Below are 19879 nucleotides of genomic sequence, written 5' to 3'. Positions count from 1 at the left end.
TTGGAGCTTCATTACGCGGTGCAGCCCCAGAAGACGAAGGCAAATGCTGCTGGAACAAACCCACAAACCTCTGATGATCAAGTAAAATCTGACCATCAGATTCCTGCATCTGGTCAATTTTCCTCTTCATGTTTGTCGCATAGCTATGTGCGAGCTTATGCAACTGTTTATTCTCCTGCTTGAGCCCTCTAATCTCCTGTTTGAGACTCATCACTTCAGCTGCTAATGATTCAACTTGACGGGTTCGAGCAAATAGGCGTTGGGCCATATTAGACACAGAACCTGCACACTGCAGGCTAAGAGCCAGAGAATCCTTAACAGCCAACTCATCAGACCGTTTGGAAAGTAGTCTGTTATCTTTGGGAGTGACAAGGTTCCGGGCTACCACCGCAGCGGTCATATCATTCTTCATCACCGAATCCCCAACGGTAAGAGGACCAGTAGAGGATATGAAGGATGGGCGCCATATGTTGTCTGGAGAAGGCGGGACTGCCTCTTCACCAAGGTTCAAGTCAAAACGACGGTCGGAGGGTCCAGACATTTTCAAAGTGTTGAAGAAAGAAGAGGTCGAACGAACCAAGATCTTAGAAGTGCAAGAAGGGAGTTTCTACAAGCAAAAAAAAATTCAAGTGTGCTTTGAAACGAACTGCGTGCCTCTATAAAAAATCAGCACTCGACGGGATTTCAGAGATCGAAGAGGCGAGCTCAGAATTCGAAGAGGCCAATTCAAAAATCGAAGAGGTGCTAGCTTTCTCAAAAGCTAGGCTTGCTCGGAAACCACGGGCGATTTTCCTTTCCAGACTTGTCCGCACTTGTCACATGCAACCTCTACACTCGACGAAGCTCAGAAATCGAAGAGGCCAATTCAAAAATCGAAGAGGCAAGCTCAGAAATCGGAAAGGCATCTTCTTTTCCAGATGCATCAGCACCCATCACACGCAAACTCAGCTTTGCGAAAATCACGGGTAATTTGTCGAAACGCTGATCCCAGATATCGAAGAGGCGCCATTCTTTTTCAACCACGTCAACACCTGTCACATGCACACTCAGCTTGGCAGAAATTACGGACAATTTGTCGAAGATTTCTGATGAAGAAGAAAAGGGCGTGAAGCCATACTGATCAATCACTCAATAGTTGCCTACACGAGTGAAAGAATAGTACCTCTACAGGTATTAAAGAACTTCCTATAACTGTTCACCTTCACCTTCCATAGCAAGGCAGACATACAGAACCTTTCTTCATCTCTAAAAATGCTTTCCCAACGAAGCCTTTCAAGTCACTCAGTGTTCCTTATTCTTTGGGGTACCTCTGCAAGCAAATGACTCCAAAGCAAAAGTATCTCATATCACCAGGGTAGAAAGCAAGAGTATCTCATATCATGTTTTTTCCCTGTCCTTTCCTTTATCCTTGTTCTTACCTACAAAGACAAGGATAAAGAAAACAATATGCTGGAACCTCCACTCAAACTCGGGTAAGGAACCGACTGCTTGGAACCCTTCCCTGATTGCCCACCTAGCACTGCTCTCGAGTACTCGTTTCCCACTGCTGTTGTACTTCCAAAGAAACTGCCACATCTGCCTGAATAACAAATAAGGCAAGTCAAAATGATACCTTGCAGCACGTGGAGACAACGTGCAGAAGAAACAAGCAAAGAAGAATGCAGCTTGCACAGTCAACTCAGCAGAAGGAGTCTGAGCTGAAGAACTCGAGAAGATGCCACATTCTGCCAGAAGAATAGATAAGACAAGGGAAAATGATACATTGAAGCATGTGGAGACAAGCACAACAAAGCACGTGCCGATTCATCCGCTACTTCTTCAAAATCAAAAGTATCTCATATCATCAGGGTTGCAATCACTCTGGGTGGAGGACTCGTTTTGACCCTCAAATTCTTGGGTCGACTCGCTAGGCGTTGTGGGCTGCACGTGCCGATTCACCACCCTTGAATCAAATCCTTAAAGATCAAGTCACCAACTGGAAGAAGAGCCCATCAATCTTGAAGATCATACCGTTGACCAAACTGCTCAGGTGTGAATTAGAAAGATTGAACAAGGCAACAAGTCGTCACCTTCACCTCGTGCCTGCTTGCCATGTGTTCGAGTCAACCTTCAAGAATCAAGCCTCGATGGCCCTTGAAGAAGCTTCCAGCCAAATTCAAGATCAAGCCTCGACGGCCCTGGAAGAAATCACAAGACCGATTCAAGATCAAGTGTCCACCACCCTTGAATCAAACCCAGTTCAAGATCAAAGCTGTGGAAAGTCAACAAGCGCAAAAAAACAAATATGTGCCAATTCATCCACTATCAAAGTCAAAGATCATCTACCATATGAAGCTCCTTGTGGTCCAATTTCAACCTTCAAGATCAAGCCTCGATGACCCTTGAAGAAATTTCAAACAAAGTTCAAGAACAAGCCTCAATGGCCCTTGAAGAAACTTTCAGCCCAATTCAAGATCAAGCCTCAACGACCCTTGAAGAAATCCCCAGCCCAATTCAAGATCAAGCCTCGATGGCCCTTGTATCGACATCTACATTAAGGGACTTCAAAACGCATCTCCTACACGTGACAAGCACATGTATACGACGCGCCTTGAAGTGGGGGCATTTGTAGACATCGAAATTTCGGTAAATAAATGTTGACCGATAAATCAAAGTTTCAACGCTCATGTATTACATAAATTTTACACGTAGCATGTGTCTAAACAAAAATCGAAATAAGTTGGAAAAGTCATCAAACAGGACACGTGTCAACACCTGGCAGAAACGACTTATTTCATCTGGAATATTATATTCAAAATTAGGCCTTGGAAATTTCTATAAATAGAAGGCTAATTCATTCATTTGGAGGAACCAAAATCATTAGGCAAAATTCTTGAAGCTCTGAAGCTCTGAAACTCCGAAGCTCTCAAGCATCCAGGTTCCCGAAGAATCAAGAAAGCGTTCTTCGTTCTTCGTTCATCATTCTTCCAAGATCAAGCCCCGACGGCCCTTGGATTAACAACCACCAATTCAAGATCAAGCCCCGACGGCCCTTGAAGAAAGTGTTCTTCGTTCTTCGTTCATCGTTCTTCCAAGATCAAGCCCCAACGACCCTTTGGATCAACAATCAGGATACCAATTCAAGATCAAGCCCCAACGGCCATTTGGATCAACAATCAAGATACCAATTCAAGATCAAGCCCCGACGGCCCTTGAAGAAAGTGTTCTTCGTTCTTCGTTCTTCGTTCATCGTTCTTCCAAGATCAAGCCCCAACGGCCCTTTGGATCAACAATCATCCACCAATTCAAGATCAAGCCCCGACGGCCCTTGAAGAAAGTGTTCTTCGTTCTTCGTTCATCGTTCTTCCAAGATCAAACCCCGACGGCCCTTGGATCAACAAGCCACTGTTTTTCAAGATCAAGCCCAAAAGCCCTTGAAAGATCCGTTCATCACTGTTATTCAAGATCAAGCCCAAAAGCCCTTGAAGATCCGCTCATCACCGTTATTCAAGATCAAGCCTCAACGGCCCTTGAAGAAACACTCATCCTCAAGATCAAGCCCCAACGGCTCCTTGAAGATTCGCTCAAATCCACCTTCAAAGATCAAGCCCACGGCCCTTGAAGAAACTTCCAAGAGTTCATCCAAAATCAAGCCTCGACAGCCCTTGGATCAACGAAACATCCACAAATCAACACCTTACGGTGATCGAATCAGAGGATCAAAATAGAGAGAGATTGTAACCCAAAATCATCAAATACAAATATTTGTTTGTGCACGTTGTTCTTGTCTCTTTCCTTTCAGGAATTTTCCGTGTTCACAATAAGTACTAGTGTTAAATTGAGGATCCGTTTTTCTGCTGTTAAAACATAAGATCGAATAGCAGTAAAGCGGATGTCATTTTCTAACCCTTTTTCTTATTATCTCCAGTGATATTGGATGGACGGACTCCCCAGTATCCGTTCTACCCACGATAAAGCGGCTCATGGCAAGTGGGATAAGTGTATGGATGTACAAGTGAGAGAGCCTTGAATTGATCAAGCTTCTATGAATCAAACACTTTTAGCATATATGTTGCTAATAGAAGATAATGGAACCTTACATGCGAGATTTTATGTTGAATGCAATTTGCAGTGGAGACAATGAGCGCGAGTACCAGTCACGTCTTCCAAATGCTCCAAACTTAAGTTTCCTGTTAAGACTGCATGGTGGCTGTGGTACTCTGACGGCGAGGTACTGCACAATTTATACTCATAGTCATTAGTACATCTAATCCGAAAACAAGAAAACAACGTTGCTCATTTTTTCTCATGATCCGTGTTGGTTTGGACGTAGGTTGAGGTTATATGGTTGGGTACAAACGGTTGACATTTGCTACGGTGAGAGGAGCTGCGCATATGGTTCCGACTTCCGAGTGATCAATCTAAGAGAGCACTCACCTTGTTCTTATCTTTCCTTCATGCGAAGCTTCCTCAGAGGAGGAGCCAGGCATATGTATTAATACCCAAGGGTTCCACAGTACTTGATCTGTAAACCCTATTTTACATTTCTAGTGAACAATCAAAGTTGGATGGGAAAAAAAAAAAGAGTTAAAAACTTTCTTAGGCGACAGAAATTTCAGCACTTACAAGTTAATGTACTCGATGTCCATAAAACAGCAGAATTCATTAGTGAAAAACAGGAACAATCAAAAGAACTCTCGAAAATGAGCTTTGATTATAAGAATAAAATGTACAAAGAATTATAATCGTGTCCTCGCTACTACACATGAACTGCAGTCAAACAAGCAGCAAAACTGATGTTGCATAGCGTAATTGAGTAAACGAAGTTTACATATACAAAAGTAAGCTTTCTTTCCACATATGATCCAATCGCCTATTCACGGGCCAGAAAGAAGCTTTGCCTAATGAATATGGTCCCCTCGGGGTGTTGAATATCTTGACATCTTCCATTCCTGCTCTTTGCAAATATTACATCCTCGTTTTGCAGCTAGTTTATGCGGAAACTAGGGAATTCAACTTTCCATTGTGAGTTCTTGCTGCCTCAATTTCTGCTCCGGCTATCTCCTGGTCAGCCTGCCTGGGCCTGGGAGAGAATTGAAGACACGAGGCTTATTTAATTTATACAACCACAGGAAAAAAGAGGATGCAAGTTACTAAACCGTAGCGCAGGAGGAAAATTCTACCTTAAAAAACAGACCGCCTACAAATTTATGAACGTACATTTGCTTGCAACGCTTCAAGTATGCTACCCACCCACCTGTTGTCCAAAACAAAATGGTTAAGAAAGAAAAATGTAAAAAAAAGTATATAAGAAGGCATCTCATAGTAGCCTACTACAACAATCATCAGGGGAAAATCCAAACAATGAAAACTATGAGGCATATTTGAATTCACCATCTCATCATACCAGATGAAAAGGATATAATATACATTAACGAAAAGTCAATATTACCCTTCAAGACCTGGGTTTGCTGGGTAGTAAACATTTGTGAGGCCTAATTTCTTAGCAGCCTTAGCAGTTGTCTCACCAATACAGGCAACTGAATTGCTCCATTGCTCTGACTCTGGAATAAGACCGACCCAGGCACTGTTGGAGAAAACAGATAGTGAAAAACAAAATTAATGATTGGGACTATAGTCTCTGGTGAAATACCTCTAAGTAGTTTCGGGAAAGAATCTACATGCCTCATAAGACCAAAAAGCAACTGGTTACTTACCGAATAGCTGATGGAGAAGCAACTGCTATGACAGGGGCGGAGAGTGCCTGCTTTAAAACTGTTTGGTCGACATGATGAACAGGTCCCTAAAAGTAAGTATCCCAAGATTCCAAGAAACATGTTAAGTTATGACTGAAATAAGTCATTAGCTATAACCAGTAATCCTACTCAATTAGTGCTAATATCACATTCAACTGCCAACCTGCAACTATAACAAAAAGGTTCAGACAAACATATAAAACTCCAAATGTCCACATTAGACTAGAGCAAAGCAATGATTAAGAAGAGGAGCAGGGATGCCTATTGATCCTGAATGATGTAGTAAATTTACTAACTTTTATGGTGGATGACTATAATTTGCAAAACCAAAGACTTGGAAAGAGAAATTATGTTTTATCATATCCAACAGAAACACATAGAAAGGATGATCAATTGATGACAGTAAGTATAGAAAATAGAAGTGTAAATATCTTGTCATTAATCTATGTGAAATTTTTCATGGAACCATTAAATAAAAAGTAAAAATGACAGATCACTTAAAAAAATTCATAGAAAATTTCCATGGAACCAATATAAGGAGACCACACTTGCATGCCAAAGTTGAGTAAGCATACCGTTGTGTATGTATTTAACCTTGTGACCTCAAACCCACGATTGGACAGGCCTTCCTCTGAAACAAATATAACAAGATGAAAAGGGTGAATCAAAGACAAGTGACAGCGCACATAATCTTATAAGCCGCTATCAGCACAACATTGACCAAAGTCTTGGCTTCATCACGTGATGTACTCTACAAATGCCAAAATTGTATATGTATTGTTGCACAACCAAAAACGTAAAGGAACGAATATAACTATCCATTTATGGAAAAGGAAAAAAAGACTCGTAAAAGATCACAATCATGAACATGCCCAATCATAAAAGATTGCAATCATGAACACGCACAATCCTAAAATGGCGAAAGCAATAAAAACTCTATCCAAAAGAAGCAGGCATCGAAATTGAAGCATTCTACATACCAATCTCATTGCTGGCCTTTGCAGAAGCAGGATATAAAACGGTACATTTTTCATTCCCATTCTTAGGAAGCTCTGAAGCCAAGACCTTGCCGGTTGCTGAACAGCGATTATTAAACAAAAAAGACCAATAATCAAAATCAACAGTGGCATAGAGATCATACCCAATATTGAGTCATAAATTAAACAAAAGAAAAGGATAATAAAATCATGCTCAGGAATCCAGAAAACTTTTGCTTCACATTTAAAAACTTTTGTTTAGACATTCATTATTCAATGCCTCTCATTCTTCAATGCATCTATGTTTGGAGAGTTTCTAATTTAATAGGTATTCTCCAGTGCTTTCATAATGTTTTTAAGATGAAGTTCATCTTTCTGGGACCTTCACATTAATTGTAGGAAGCATAACAGGCAATAATATACTTTGTACGAAACTACATCATTGCCTACAATAATTCATACGCACCTTTGGATGGCACAAAAGCAATGTTGAGGGATCGCTTCGATGACTGTACTACTTCCTCAAATATGCTTGCTGTACCAGCCCCCACGACCCCTACCATAACATTTGGAGTTCCAGCAGCCCTAAAGGTCAATAACAAGACAGAGTCTAAAATTTAGACAAAATTAAATTACCAATTTGTATGAATAAGTTTTAAATGCAAAATGTGCCAGGGTTTTATTTATTGAGTTTTCTCCCTTACTTCCAGGCCTCTAAGAAGACTGAACCCGCTTCAGGGGATGTTATGACAATCCAATCAAATGTAGTATCTGCAGCCAAAAAGGATCATTAAATGAAGAAAGTTGGTTAGAAGATAGTCGTACATTTGTTTAGACTACGCTAGGTGAGCATGTAATCAAATTAAGAGATTTCGTCCACAAATTTTTTTTCATACACGCAGGAAATAACATAAACTTTATAAAAAGAAATTTGGAAACATGGAGCTGAAGTTTGAGGCCCAAAGGACAAAATGGGGCTAACTAGAATGTGAGGCGGTCAACTTAGTGGCATTATCTGTGAAATTACTCAACAACAAATTGGAGAAGAAAGGTGAAGAATTTACCACTTAATAGTGTAGAAAGCCTATCCAGATCTGGCCCCCGTGTATGCTCAATGAGCGGAAGCTCCAAACAGCTGATTCCCTGCTTGACCTGCACTCAAAATTCTCGAAGATTCTGTCACAACGCCACCAGAGCGACCTATTCTACAAGTACATATAAATACACCTATACATACATAAACACATGTAAACATCAGACATACACACACATATACATATTGACTAATAAGGGCAATGATATCAGATTTGGCGTTTAGATGCCGAAAATGACTGATTATGTTATTGTCGAAAGTCAAGCACCACTACTGACACTATTACTGATTATTATTTTCAAAATTGAATGTGTTGGAGAATATCAAAGAATTAAACTTTGGAAAAACGGTGGAAATGGAAAATAAAAAATAAAAATTGATGATTTACAAATGCTGAAGAACAAAATGCCGCAAACAGCCAATCACTTTCGCATTTCATCGAACACCTAGCTGGTAATTCAAAGTTAAACCGCAGCCCGAAAAAAATTCCAAATTCTTTCACAATTTTGACAACTACCACTGAAACAGTAAATGCAGAGTAATTCACATTTCACGAGATCAAATTCGAAATGCAAGAAAGAGGGCGGCAACAGAGTACCTTTACGAAATGTAGAACCCAGAAATCCAACGCAGCAAAAACAGCTAAATTTCCAGTCTTTCAGCAAAATCACAGGAAAAAATGGCAGATACAGAGGTAGAGAGAGAGGAGGAGAGAATTGCCTACCAGGGAGGCGATGAGCTTGCCGTTCTTGCCTCGCTCTCTGGTGACGACGACCTTCGGCTGCGCGTGTGAAATGGAGGTGGAAGTTGCGGAGGCTGCGTGGATCCTGGAAGCAACGACGAAGATTCGCCGGTGAAATGGCGGACAAGAAGGTGAGTAGGAAATAGGAGGAGAGAGGGAGGAAAGACAAAGGTGTGCCATTCGAAACGTGTTGGAGAGAGAGGATTGCCCCTCGACAGCCAATTACCATATTAAGTAATAGAAGATCTTACGTAATTAATTTTGTTTAATTATTCTTAATCTTCTGATAAGTCCGAGAGATTTGTCAGGTACACAATCCGGTACAACAATTGGAATAATGCATTCGATGAGTTAGCCATTGTAAGATTTAGTTACTTTCACACCCCCTTAGTATAGATAATATCGTCTGAGAAAAAATATTAAGGGTTCGTTTGGATGTGCTTTTAAAATGACTGAAAGTGCTTTTAGAGAAATTATTTTTGAGTTCCAAAAGCACTTTAAGTGCTTTCTACAAGAAGCACCAGTTATGTGATTCTCCCAGAAAGCACTTTAAGTGTTTTTCCAAGATTTACTAACATTTTTACCAAGGATAGTTTTCAAAAGTATTTTCATCAAAAGCGCTTTCAGTTATTTTGAAAGCATATTCAAACGAGATTTAATTCGTTGGAAACTAAAAAGAAATTCATTGAATTGTATTATGATATTTTGTGTTCCGTTTGCCGTATTCCCATCACACTTCAAAAATGCCTCTTACTAACCAAAGGGCTGCCGGGGAGAATTCTCAATATGTCTGTAACACAAGGTAATATACACATGTCATTATATAAGTGGTAAAATACTTGTGTTAAAAAATTAACAGTTAAAAAAAAAACTTTCCATCATTTATATAATAACACGTGATATATCATCTGTATTCTAACTACAAACTACAAAGAAAATTTCCTTGCCACTAGGGAGGGTCGTATGACTCGTGGCAATTCTTGGTGGTATGTGTCACATGGCTGTGGAATTCCTCCGGGCATCGGCCAATCAGCTTCCTGCCATGTGCTTGTCTTTGGAGCTATAAGCTGCACGAAGGATATGATTTATTTTGGAATGTGCTATTCACACACCTCTTTTTACTTCTCACATACCATATCTTAATTTATATCCGTTGATTTTTTTCAATTCATCTAATCCGACGACCGAAAATTAGAAGAGTGTGTGAGAAGTAAAAAAAAAATGTGTGGATATCATACCCCTTTATTTTTAACCTCTACTTTTAGGGCATACAAATGCAAGGGAAAAGTTGTATGTGGTAAGGTGTTTAAACTTTGTGATAGTAGAGAAAATAATTTACACTCTCACACATCTTCTAACGTTTAATAGTCAAACTTCAGACGTGGACGAACATGCTCCGATTCTATAAAAAAATTAAACTTCAAACCCTAAAATTAATTAAGCAAAATTTCCTAATTTTCTATACGAGACAACACTCGAAATCCTCACGCCAAAAACCATTATGACAAATTCTGAGTATCCTCACGCCAAAAACCATTATGACAAATTCTGAGTATCATCACAATTATATTGACAAACCCAAGTTCAACAGCTCTTTGAGGTGATCAAAACAACATTTAGTCACATTTTACTGCAAGGATTAAGTAGAGATCTACATAATTCATTTTTCAATTTGTGCAAAATTTTGGTTCCCCATGTGTCCCGAATGCCCAACCCAACTGAAGGGTGTTGTGCGCCCCAAGATTCCAACACCTGCCACCTCAATTTGTTATTGTGTGCTTTTTCACTACGCCTCATGATACTTAGAATTGAGTCTGTTTATGGCTTGATCGTACGTCGATGTGAGCAGTAAAATATAAAACTGGTCCTGCACAATGATGATGATGATGATGGTTGTTGACAATTATTATTAACACTAACTATAGAATTAAATATCAATATTATCGGTGAAATATCGCCGATAATATCGTTTTTTTCCAACAGCGATATTTTCAGAGTATTCCAATTGATTATCGTGATAATATCGCGATATTATCGATAATATCGATAATATCGCTCTCTCTCTCTGTCTTCGGAACGGCAGCCGAGCTCCGTCGTCGCAGCTGCCAAGATCTGTGCCTCTCTCTACCAAGATCTGCGCCTCTCACAGGTGGTGATGGTGCTCGCCGGAGTGTGCGCCACGGTGGAGGTCACGGTGTCGTCCGCCATTCTCGCAAAGGCGGGAGAGAGAAGACTGATGATGTGTGATGATGGTGGTGTCGTCCTCGAGCTGCTCGAGTCGAGCAGATGGTGCTGCTGCTGTGTGTGTGTGTGGTCACGGCAAGAGAGGGAGAGAGGTAAGAGGATTTTGAGAGAGAGAGAGAGAGAGTACAGAGAAGAGAGAGAGAGAGAGTCGAAGTGAGTGAGAGAAGGAAATGGCTTGGTCCCTGGTGTGGATTTGCACTTTGAAGTGTGTCTGTGCGTGTGTGTGTGTAGAAGTGGGGTGTGTGTGTGTGTGTGTGTGTGTTATCCGAGAGAAATCCACACTTTGAAGTGTGTGTCTGTGCGTGTGTGTGTGTGTAGAAGTGGGATGTGTGTGTGTGTGTTATTGAAGTGTGTGTCTGTGCGTGTGTGTGTGTAGAAGTGGGATATGTGTGTGTGTTATTGAAGTGTGTATCGTGGGGTGTGTGTGTGTTATCCGAGAGAAGAAAAAAAAATCCAAACCTGCTTTCAAAATATCTAGCCCATGTGTCAGTCCGTGTGTGTTATCCGAGAGAAAAAAAAATGCAATGTATAAAGTGTAAAATATTGGACTAATTCATTATATATAAATGATTATGGTGTGTTTAAATTTCTTTCATTAATTACAACATATTTTATACACTCACAATGTTTGCCATCTCGCTATATAATCAACTTGATAATGTTAAATTCATCATGCAATGCATTTCCTTCCAATTTTTTGTGATAAACTAATAGATAATTGACTAAATAAACATCCTGCAAAGTTTCAATAAAAATTTCCAAGTTTTTCTTACAATTTCCGTGGTTTTCATGTAATTTTTATCGATATCGATATTATCCTCATATTTCCATCGATATTTCCGTGTTTTCGGACTACCGATATTTTCTTCCTTGACACTAACACATGCCACACATATTATTCCATTTGAAAATGTTTCTCCAAAAAGCACTTAAGTGTCAGAAGTACTTTTATTGGATGCGCTTTGCCGTAAGCACATTGGAACGTTTAACAAAAACAAAGCGCATTCTAAAAAATTTCTGTTAAACTCTATAGAAACACTTTTGGTTATTTATAAAATATGTATTGGTTTGTCATGTTTACTGCATGTAGTTAGTTCAGTGATAGATAATCCAACTCATACAACTCATGTTCGAGCGAAAAACAATTGGGTCCTCCAATCTTTGCTTGCCACCAAGGAGAGAACGAGTGGAGTGTTTGTGGAAAAGATAGTGCGAGGCTCAAGTTAGTAAGTGCTTGAGATGATTGCAGTAAAATTTGGAGAGATCGTGTTGTTTTCCTCCCTTTGGAGGTGACTTAATTGAAGTCTTTGGGATCCAAGTTACCATTTCTCAAATTTTCCATAGCCCACAAGCTATTCCCGTTGGAAAATAAAAAGGATTTTTGTGGTTCAAATTTGGTTTTGGTGAGAATCGAACTTAATACCTGTCACTTACCAATGAAGAGGAATACCACTAAACCGTAGTACTAAATGGCAAAATGAAAGTATTTTAGGGATATGATTTAATTAGTGATTTTATATGATTTAATTAGGTTTGATATGATTTGATTTGATCTAGGTTTCCATGTCTTGTTGACAAAGGATTGTTTTGATTTATTTCCTAGTATTGCTCCCTTGTAATCTTATAAATACCTCCTTATTGAGAAGAATAAAGAATTGAAGTAGTATATTGAGAATTGTGGGATTGTAGAGAATTCTACATTTACCATAAACCTTTTATTTTCAACCATCCCATCATGGCAGGGTAGTGGAATACCGCAACAAGTTTAATTGAGGAGTAAGTGCTCATAAGCGTGTTTAAAATTAGTGAAAGCATTTTTGGTAAAATACTTTTGGAACGAATTGGTAGAAAAAACGCAAGTGAATCCAAGAAAATAACTTATAGTGTGGCAACAAAACATGCAACCTTAGACAAGCATGCTAAAAAATACTCTCTCAAATTTGCCTTCCATTTGTGGCAAGGCCTTCTGCAGTACTTGTTCAGGCCTTCACCCTAAAATCGCGACCGCAGCCCGGTGTAGAACATAACACAAGTGCAACTTTGCACTAGCATGCTAAAGATTATCTCGCACACTTTCAATTCACGGAGGCCCTGTACTTATCGAATAATAGTTTCCCTAAAAATTACATAAATCTAAAGAAATGATCAATGAAATCCTTGCATAACTACCTCAAGTTATCAAAATTCAGTTACACTCCAGAATTAGAGGGATTTATAAGAATTCTAGAGAACCGAGCAAATTACAGATCCATTGAGTCTGATTTCTAAACTACTTATGCAGCTTACTCGGTTCCTTCGCTGTTGGTAGGTTGCTACCGTGCACAGGAGCTGCTGTCTCAGCTTACTTGTTGTTGGTGGGTGCCATAAACCGGATAAGCTCCATATGTAGCCGAAGCTGCAGCATACATGCTAGGGTCATGATGTGGTGGTAGAGCATAGCCGTAACCTTCATGTTGTGGAGAATAATACACGTCATCATGATGGATCGAAGAGCCTCGACGTCAAACATTCTAGCTGCAGCCCTGACAATCACCCAACGAGCTTGCAGGATGCCAAAACAACGTTCTACATCCTTCCTACACCCCTCTTGACTTTTTGCGAAGTGTTTTTCTCTTTCAGTCTGTGGATGTGGCACTATTTTGACAAATGTAGCCCACCTTGGGTAAATACCGTCTGCAAGGTAGTATGATCCGTCGTATTTAGTGTCATTAACTCAATATGTGCATTTGGGCGATTTTCCTTACAGCAGATCGTCGAACACTGGAGATTGAGCAAGGACATTTAGGTCATTTTGAGCTCTGGAACACCAAAAAAAGCATGTCAAATCCATGTATCAAATGAAGCCACCGCTTCCAAAATGATACTTTTGGCTCCTTTTCTGTCGCCATAAGTTCCTTGCCACGCACTTGGACAGTTTTTCCAAGTCCAGTGCATGCAGTCGATGCTTCCAATCATGCTAGGGAAGCCTCGCATCTCACCCTTCCTCAGAAGCCTTCGCATGTCCCTTGGCATGGGTGTTCGGAGGTACTCATTGGTGTACAGGGCTTTAAGTGCAGAGCAAAACCGCATCAAAGACTCCAGAACAGTTGTTTTTCCATCCTCACGATCTCACCCACTTGATCTGTAGATGCTCCATATGCAAGCATTTGCAAGGCAGCTGTAATTTTTTGCTCTGGAAGAAGACCTAGAACACGAAAAGCATCATCTTTTTGCACAAAATATGGATCATGGTTGCAAATAGCACTCATGATTTTGTTGAACAAACTTCGTTGCATTCTAAAACGACATCTAAAAACATGATCAGGGAATACGCTGTTGGGAATAAAATAATCTTCCAAGAGATCTTTACCTCGTTTTTCCCTTTTTCTATTGAAATTTGCAGCACGTCTAGGTTTGGCTATCTGACCTACAACTTCCATGACACGGCGGGAATGTAAGGCCCTCTGCCTTCTATGGTCATCATCCGAGTCCTCGTCCATTGCGAAAGCCTCATCTCCATCTCCACCTTCCTCGAGATTAATCAATTCTTATTGTGCCAACAATCTTTTCTGTTGCTCCACAACTTGTTTATGCACTCTCCTTGAAGAAAACATTGTAAAAAAAACTCAAGATTTGAAAACGATGAAGATTGAGGTAGGGATGTATGGTTTATATGGACAAAAAAAAAATTAAGGATGAGCTTTTTGGTATTTTTTTTTTCACACAAAAAGTATATGAAAGCTTTGGTAGAAAGTGTAGAAAATATTGAAATGTGGTGTAAGGTGGAAGATGAGGGTTAGGTATTTATAGAAAATAAAAATAACTTTTTTAAAAATTTTCTATATATATATATATTTTTTAAATTTCTGTATTTTTTAATAATTTTTCTGTATTTTATCATAATTTTTAATAAATTTTAATATAGTTAATTAATCTAGACCGTTGGATTTGAAAAATATTCAAATCCAAGAGCCAAGGCTTTGCCACGTGGCCAACGGTCATAATTCTGACCGTTGGGCCTTTTTTTTATTATTTTTATTTTTATTTTTTGTGAAAAAACATGGACCGTTGATCTGTGATCGGACATCCAATTTTAAAAGTCAAATTTAAATTTTTTTTACTGTTGGAAATCCAATGGCACTGAGGAGGGCCACGCAGCTCTAATTCGGGTGAACACAAGTGGGTTAACAAGCGGGCCCCGCCGCTTGCACCCTTGTCTCATACTCACGCCTAATTGCGAGTGTGCTGCACGCGCCAGCCAAATAGGCAGGCCACTGGGTCTGTCCAAAATAGGCTGGTTTGTTGCCTGGTTTGGGCTGGGTGCCAGGCCGTTTTGCAGGCTAGAGCACATTGACAGGGTGCTGGGCTGATTTTTTGACAGGGTGTTGGGCAATTTTGTGTCTGGTGGAACTGCTCTAAATGCACTCGTCAATTATTCACAAATTCTACAGATTTTATACATTAATACTTCATAATCTAGCAATAAATCTACTAGTCAAAATTCTCATATTCTTTCAATCAGTAAATGTACTCGTCAAGTTTCAACTCAACCCACAACATAAATATTAAAAATTGTGAATACCAATTGGTAATTTAGTATCCTTGAACTGATCATTGGTCAAGATGAAGCTTTCACTACTTGCATGTAATTTGCTGCTCCTCTCCAGCTACCAATTTGCCTTTTTGATCATATAATGCAATGCTAATCACCAAATTAAGCCTTTTTGATCATATCATGCAATGCTAATCACCAAATTAACAACCTCAAAAACTCAATTACTTCTCGAAGATCTGTGAATCCTTCTCGTTCCAAATCGTGGGTTCGCTTAGATGAGTCTTCTTGTTCTCCAGTTTAAACTGGACCTCAGCATGGATTGAATGAAGCTAATAAAATTACAGCCTTGGCAGGACAACCTCAAGGAGTAAATTTTAATCACTATGCAGGATATGTTACTGTGGACCCTGAAGCTGGGAGAGCATTGTTCTACTACGTATACTTGTAGAGTCACCCTATGATTCTTCAACCAATCTCTAATGTTGTGGTTAAATGGACGTAAGTACTAGTGTTAAATTGAGGATCCATTTTTCTGCTATTAAAACATAAGATCGAACAGCAGTAAAGCGGATGCCATTTTCTAACCCTTTTTCTTATTATCTCCAGTGATATTGGATGGACGGACTCCTCAGTATCCGTTCTACCCACGATAAAGCGGCTCATGGTGAGTGGGATAAGTGTATAGATGTACATGTGAGATAGCCTTGAATTGATCAAGCTTCTATGAATCTGTTCATACCATACTTAGAGCCTCTGTATTTTGACCTCGTATAAATACTCGGGGGACTTAAATGTAATTATGTAATAAAGGAAGGGGCAAATATGTAATAAGTGAGGAGCCCTTATTCTATAAAAGGACCCCTCACCCTCACAATTAAGAGGAGCTTCACATCCCTTCTGATATTCAGAAAAGCTCATCCTCACATAAGGAAGCTCTCTCTCCCTCTCTCCCTCTTCAACATCTCAGAGAAATATAATAATCAGTGTGGACGTAACCCAAACATTGGGGTGAACCACGATACATCTTGTGTTATTTACCTTTGTTTATACCATACTTAGGGCCTCCGTATTTAGACCTCGTATAAATACTCGGGGGACTTAAATGTAATTATGTAATAAAGGAAAGGGCAAATATGTAATAAGTGAGGAGCTCTTATTCTATAAAAGAACTCCTTACTCTCCTCATTAAGGGAGGCCAATTCTTAGGCCATACCCTCACCTTCTCAAAGCTCTCACATCATAGAGAAGCTCTCTCTCTCCCTTTTCAACATCTCAGAGAAATACAATATCAGTGTGGACGTAGCCCAAACCTTGGGGTGAACCACGATACATCTTGTGTTATTTACTTTCTTGCAGATTCACGGTCGGATTTACGTTATTCCAAGACCCCTCCGATTTGTGCATTAACATTTGGCGCCGTCTGTGGGAAACGACATGAAAAGCTGTGTCGGTTCTCTTTCAGTTTTTCACTTCCATCGTGAATCTGAGAAAACACCAAATCCAAATCCAAACCAGAAATCAATGGCAGCAGCAACACCTTTGCCCTAAGACTCAACTGAGAGAAAGAGAGGAAGAGAAGGAGAGAGGCATATGCGCATTAACATTTCCCCATTTGATTTTATTTTGCTGGTGAGAAATGGATCCATGCCCATTTATGCGGGTCATAGTGGGCAATCTCGCTCTCAAGATCCCTGTCGTCTCCAAGCCCGCTCGCTCCATCGTTCACCCTTCCTCCTCCCCATGCCTCTGCAAGATCAAGCTCAACATCCTCAACCTCCCTATTCAAAACGCCATTGTCCCCTGCCTCTCTTCCGACACCCAAACCCTCGACAACCCCGCCACTGCCTTCACCTTCCACCTCAGCAAGTCTGATCTCGACTGCCTCTCCTCCAAGTCCATCTTCTCATCCAAACTCTACCTTAAAATCTCCATATACACCGGCCGCAAGGGCACCACTTACGGCGTCTACTCCCAGAAGCTTTTGGGCCGGGTCTCGGTGCCGTTGAATCTGGCAGGAACGGAGTCCAAGCCCATCGTTTTCCACAATAGATGGGTCTCCGTGGGGAAAGGCCTCAACAAGGATGGGTCGGCGGCCCAGACCCAGTTCCACTTGAATATGAAGGCCAAACCCAACCCGAGATTTGTTTTCCAGTTTGACGGCAAACCTAAGTGCAGCCTGCAAGTGTTTCAGATCCGAGGCAACATCTGGCAGCCAGTCTTCACCTACAAGTTCATCATCCGAACCTCGGCCGACCGCACTCAGAGATCCAGGTCTTTATAGGCGGAACAAGGCAGTTCTCGAACCCTGACTCCTAGCTCATTCTCCAACTGGGCAACAACACCTGGAAGCCTTGGGGTCGTCTCAAGGCCTAGCGCGAACGAGATGGCGCTGACGGCCTTGAATACCGATTTGAACTCATCCCCGACACCAGCGGCGCCGGTATTGTGTTGGTCGAGTCCATAATCAGCTTAAACAAGGGTGAAAAATTCATCCTGGATCTAGGGTCAGGGTCCAGTAACCGACTCAGCCTAATTTTTCCAGGTTGTAGCCCGATGGGAAGTGAGGACTTCAGATACGGGTTGTGGCCTTACTGCAGGTACAGAGGGTTTGTGATATCGGTGAATGTGGATGATGAAGAGAGGTGCAGCAAACCTGCGGTGAAGGTGAGCGTGCAGCACGTGAACTGCACGGAAGATGCAGCGATGCGAAAAAGATCCCTTGGCTGATCAACCTCAAATATGTCATCATCTAAAATAGAATATCCAGCTTTATAGGATTTTGATAACAAACAAAGAAGAAGAAACTCTGGATGCAAAGAAGTCAAATGTTCCAATGGATCTTTTTCTCTATTGCTATTATGGATGGAAGCAATGCGAAGTTGGATTTGTCCAAGGGAATGTATGATGCTGGGGATCACATGAAGTTTGGTTTTCCAATGGCGTATATCGCTACAGTGTTGTCATGGGTGATTCTTGAGTATGGTGATCAGATAGATACGGTAAGATCTGCGGTGGAAAAGAGCAAAGCAGAAAGCGAACCTACTGAGATAATTGCAGAAAGCAAAAACAAAAAAAGGAGAAAAGAAAAGCACTAAGAACAGAAAAGCAAAAACAAAAAGGGAAAAAGAGAAGTGAGAATGGATGGGCACGACCAAAGCAAGTGGGTTTGCAAGCAAAAGATACCTTACAAAATAAGGTGGACAGAAAATGAGCGGGGAGATCAAGAAAAGCAGAAAGCAAAAGCAAGGAATAAACACCCCACCAGAATGATGTGGTTTACTTTCCTTATTTTTGAATGATGTAATTTATTTTTCGTATCTTTCAGAGATATCTGTATAACCCCATCAGAGGGTAATTAAAAAAAAAAACAAAGCCCAAAATAAATAGGCTGGAATATTGTGTGGAGGGCGAAGGTCCATAAGCCCAAAATAGCACCAACCAGGTGATCAAAAGTACGCCCAGTACTCCAAAATTATTCTGCAACTTGCCGCTATTACCACCAACCAGGTGATCAAAAGTACGCCCAGTACTCCAAAATTATTCGGCAACCTGCTGCTATTACCACTAACCAAGTGATCAAAAGTACGCCCAGTACTTCAGATTATACATGAGCATTACTCATGTTAATCATACATAAACATTCATGAGCATCACTCATTCAATCATACATAAACATTCATGAGCATCACTTATGTCAACATCCATGAGCATCACTCATGTCAATCAACATAAACATTCATGAGCATCACTCATGCCAGCTTTAAAAGCTTCATTTACAAAAGCTCTAGCTTCAAAAGCTTCATTTACAGAGCTCCAGCTTCAAAAGCTTCATTTACAAAAGCTCTAACTTCAAAAGCTTCATTTACAGAGCTCGAGCTTCAAAAGCTTCATTTACAAAAGCTCGAGCTTCAAAAGCTTCATTTACAAAGCTCTAGCTTCAAAAGCTTCATTTACAAAGCTTTAGCTTCAAAAAGCTTCATTTACAAAAGCTCTAGCTTCAAAAGCTTCATTTACAGAGCTCCAGCTTCAAAGCTTCACTGGCAAAGCTTCACCTACAAAGCTTCAATGCATGGTATACAAATACCACCTCTGAACAAACCGCCACTTCTGCCCATACATGGATTCAATTTGAAGTCTCCAGCCAATAGACTCTATTGACCGAAGACTTGAGGAAATACACTATACACAATATATTAGGCCTTAACTGGGCCTCATAAAAAACATACTTGGGAAACTCTAGCCCATTATTTATGTATTGAGGAGCGAGCCTTTATTTTATAAAAGGGACTCCCTTACCATCATTAGAGAGCATCAACTCTAGCCCATTATTCATGTATTAAGGAGCGAGCCTTTATTCTATAAAAGGAACTCCCTCACCATCATTAGAGAGCATCGCCGCTTGCTGAGCAACCGCCAAGCCGCGAGCATCAACTCTCTCACTTTCATTAGAAAGCACCTATCACTTATGTATTGATGAGCGAGCTCTTATTATATAAAAGGGACTCCCTCACCATCATTAGAGAGCATCCCTGCCTACTGAGCAACCGCCTCGCC

The 19879-nt window shown here is 40.5% G+C and overlaps 1 protein-coding gene and 1 pseudogene across 2 annotated transcripts; one reads left to right on the top strand and one right to left on the bottom strand.

Moving 5' to 3' along the window:
• Positions 1-4674: 4674 nt before the first annotated feature.
• Positions 4675-8767, bottom strand: LOC103424694 (uroporphyrinogen-III synthase, chloroplastic-like). Of its 2 annotated transcripts, none has more exons than XM_029106906.2 (10): positions 8530-8766; positions 7777-7864; positions 7417-7483; positions 7179-7297; positions 6716-6811; positions 6311-6366; positions 5697-5782; positions 5432-5566; positions 5163-5236; positions 4675-5062 (listed from the first exon to the last, which is right to left on the bottom strand). In XM_029106906.2, the coding sequence occupies exons 1-9, from the start codon at positions 8725-8727 to the stop codon at positions 5188-5190; spliced, it is 894 nt and encodes a 297-aa protein (XP_028962739.2). In that variant the 5' UTR covers positions 8728-8766; the 3' UTR covers positions 4675-5062; positions 5163-5187. The 2 variants fall into 2 exon arrangements, with proteins under 2 accessions (XP_028962739.2, XP_028962740.2); XM_029106907.2 differs by having other exon boundaries at positions 4924-5097; positions 5200-5236; positions 8530-8767.
• Positions 8768-16949: 8182 nt separating this feature from the next.
• On the top strand, positions 16950-18052 carry LOC103410781 (uncharacterized; annotated as a pseudogene).
• The last annotated feature ends 1827 nt before the right edge of the window (positions 18053-19879 follow it).

This window comes from Malus domestica, chromosome 08 (genome assembly GCF_042453785.1).
Source record: "Malus domestica chromosome 08, GDT2T_hap1".
NCBI classification, from domain to species: Eukaryota; Viridiplantae; Streptophyta; class Magnoliopsida; order Rosales; family Rosaceae; genus Malus; species Malus domestica.
This window is presented reverse-complemented; position numbering and strand designations above follow the sequence as displayed.

What these genes read in the sequence shown, in the direction of transcription:
- LOC103424694 (XM_029106906.2), bottom strand. Translation starts at nt 8,727, where the DNA reads ATGGCACACCTTTGTCTTTCCTCCCTCTCTCCTCCTATTTCCTACTCA. An exon ending in TGCTTTTGTGCCATCCAAAG is followed by an intron (nt 6,812 to 7,178) that starts GTGCGTATGAAT and finishes ATCGCTGTTCAG; the next exon opens with CAACCGGCAAGGTCTTGGCT. An exon ending in AAAGGCCAGCAATGAGATTG is followed by an intron (nt 6,367 to 6,715) that starts GTATGTAGAATG and finishes TATTTGTTTCAG; the next exon opens with AGGAAGGCCTGTCCAATCGT.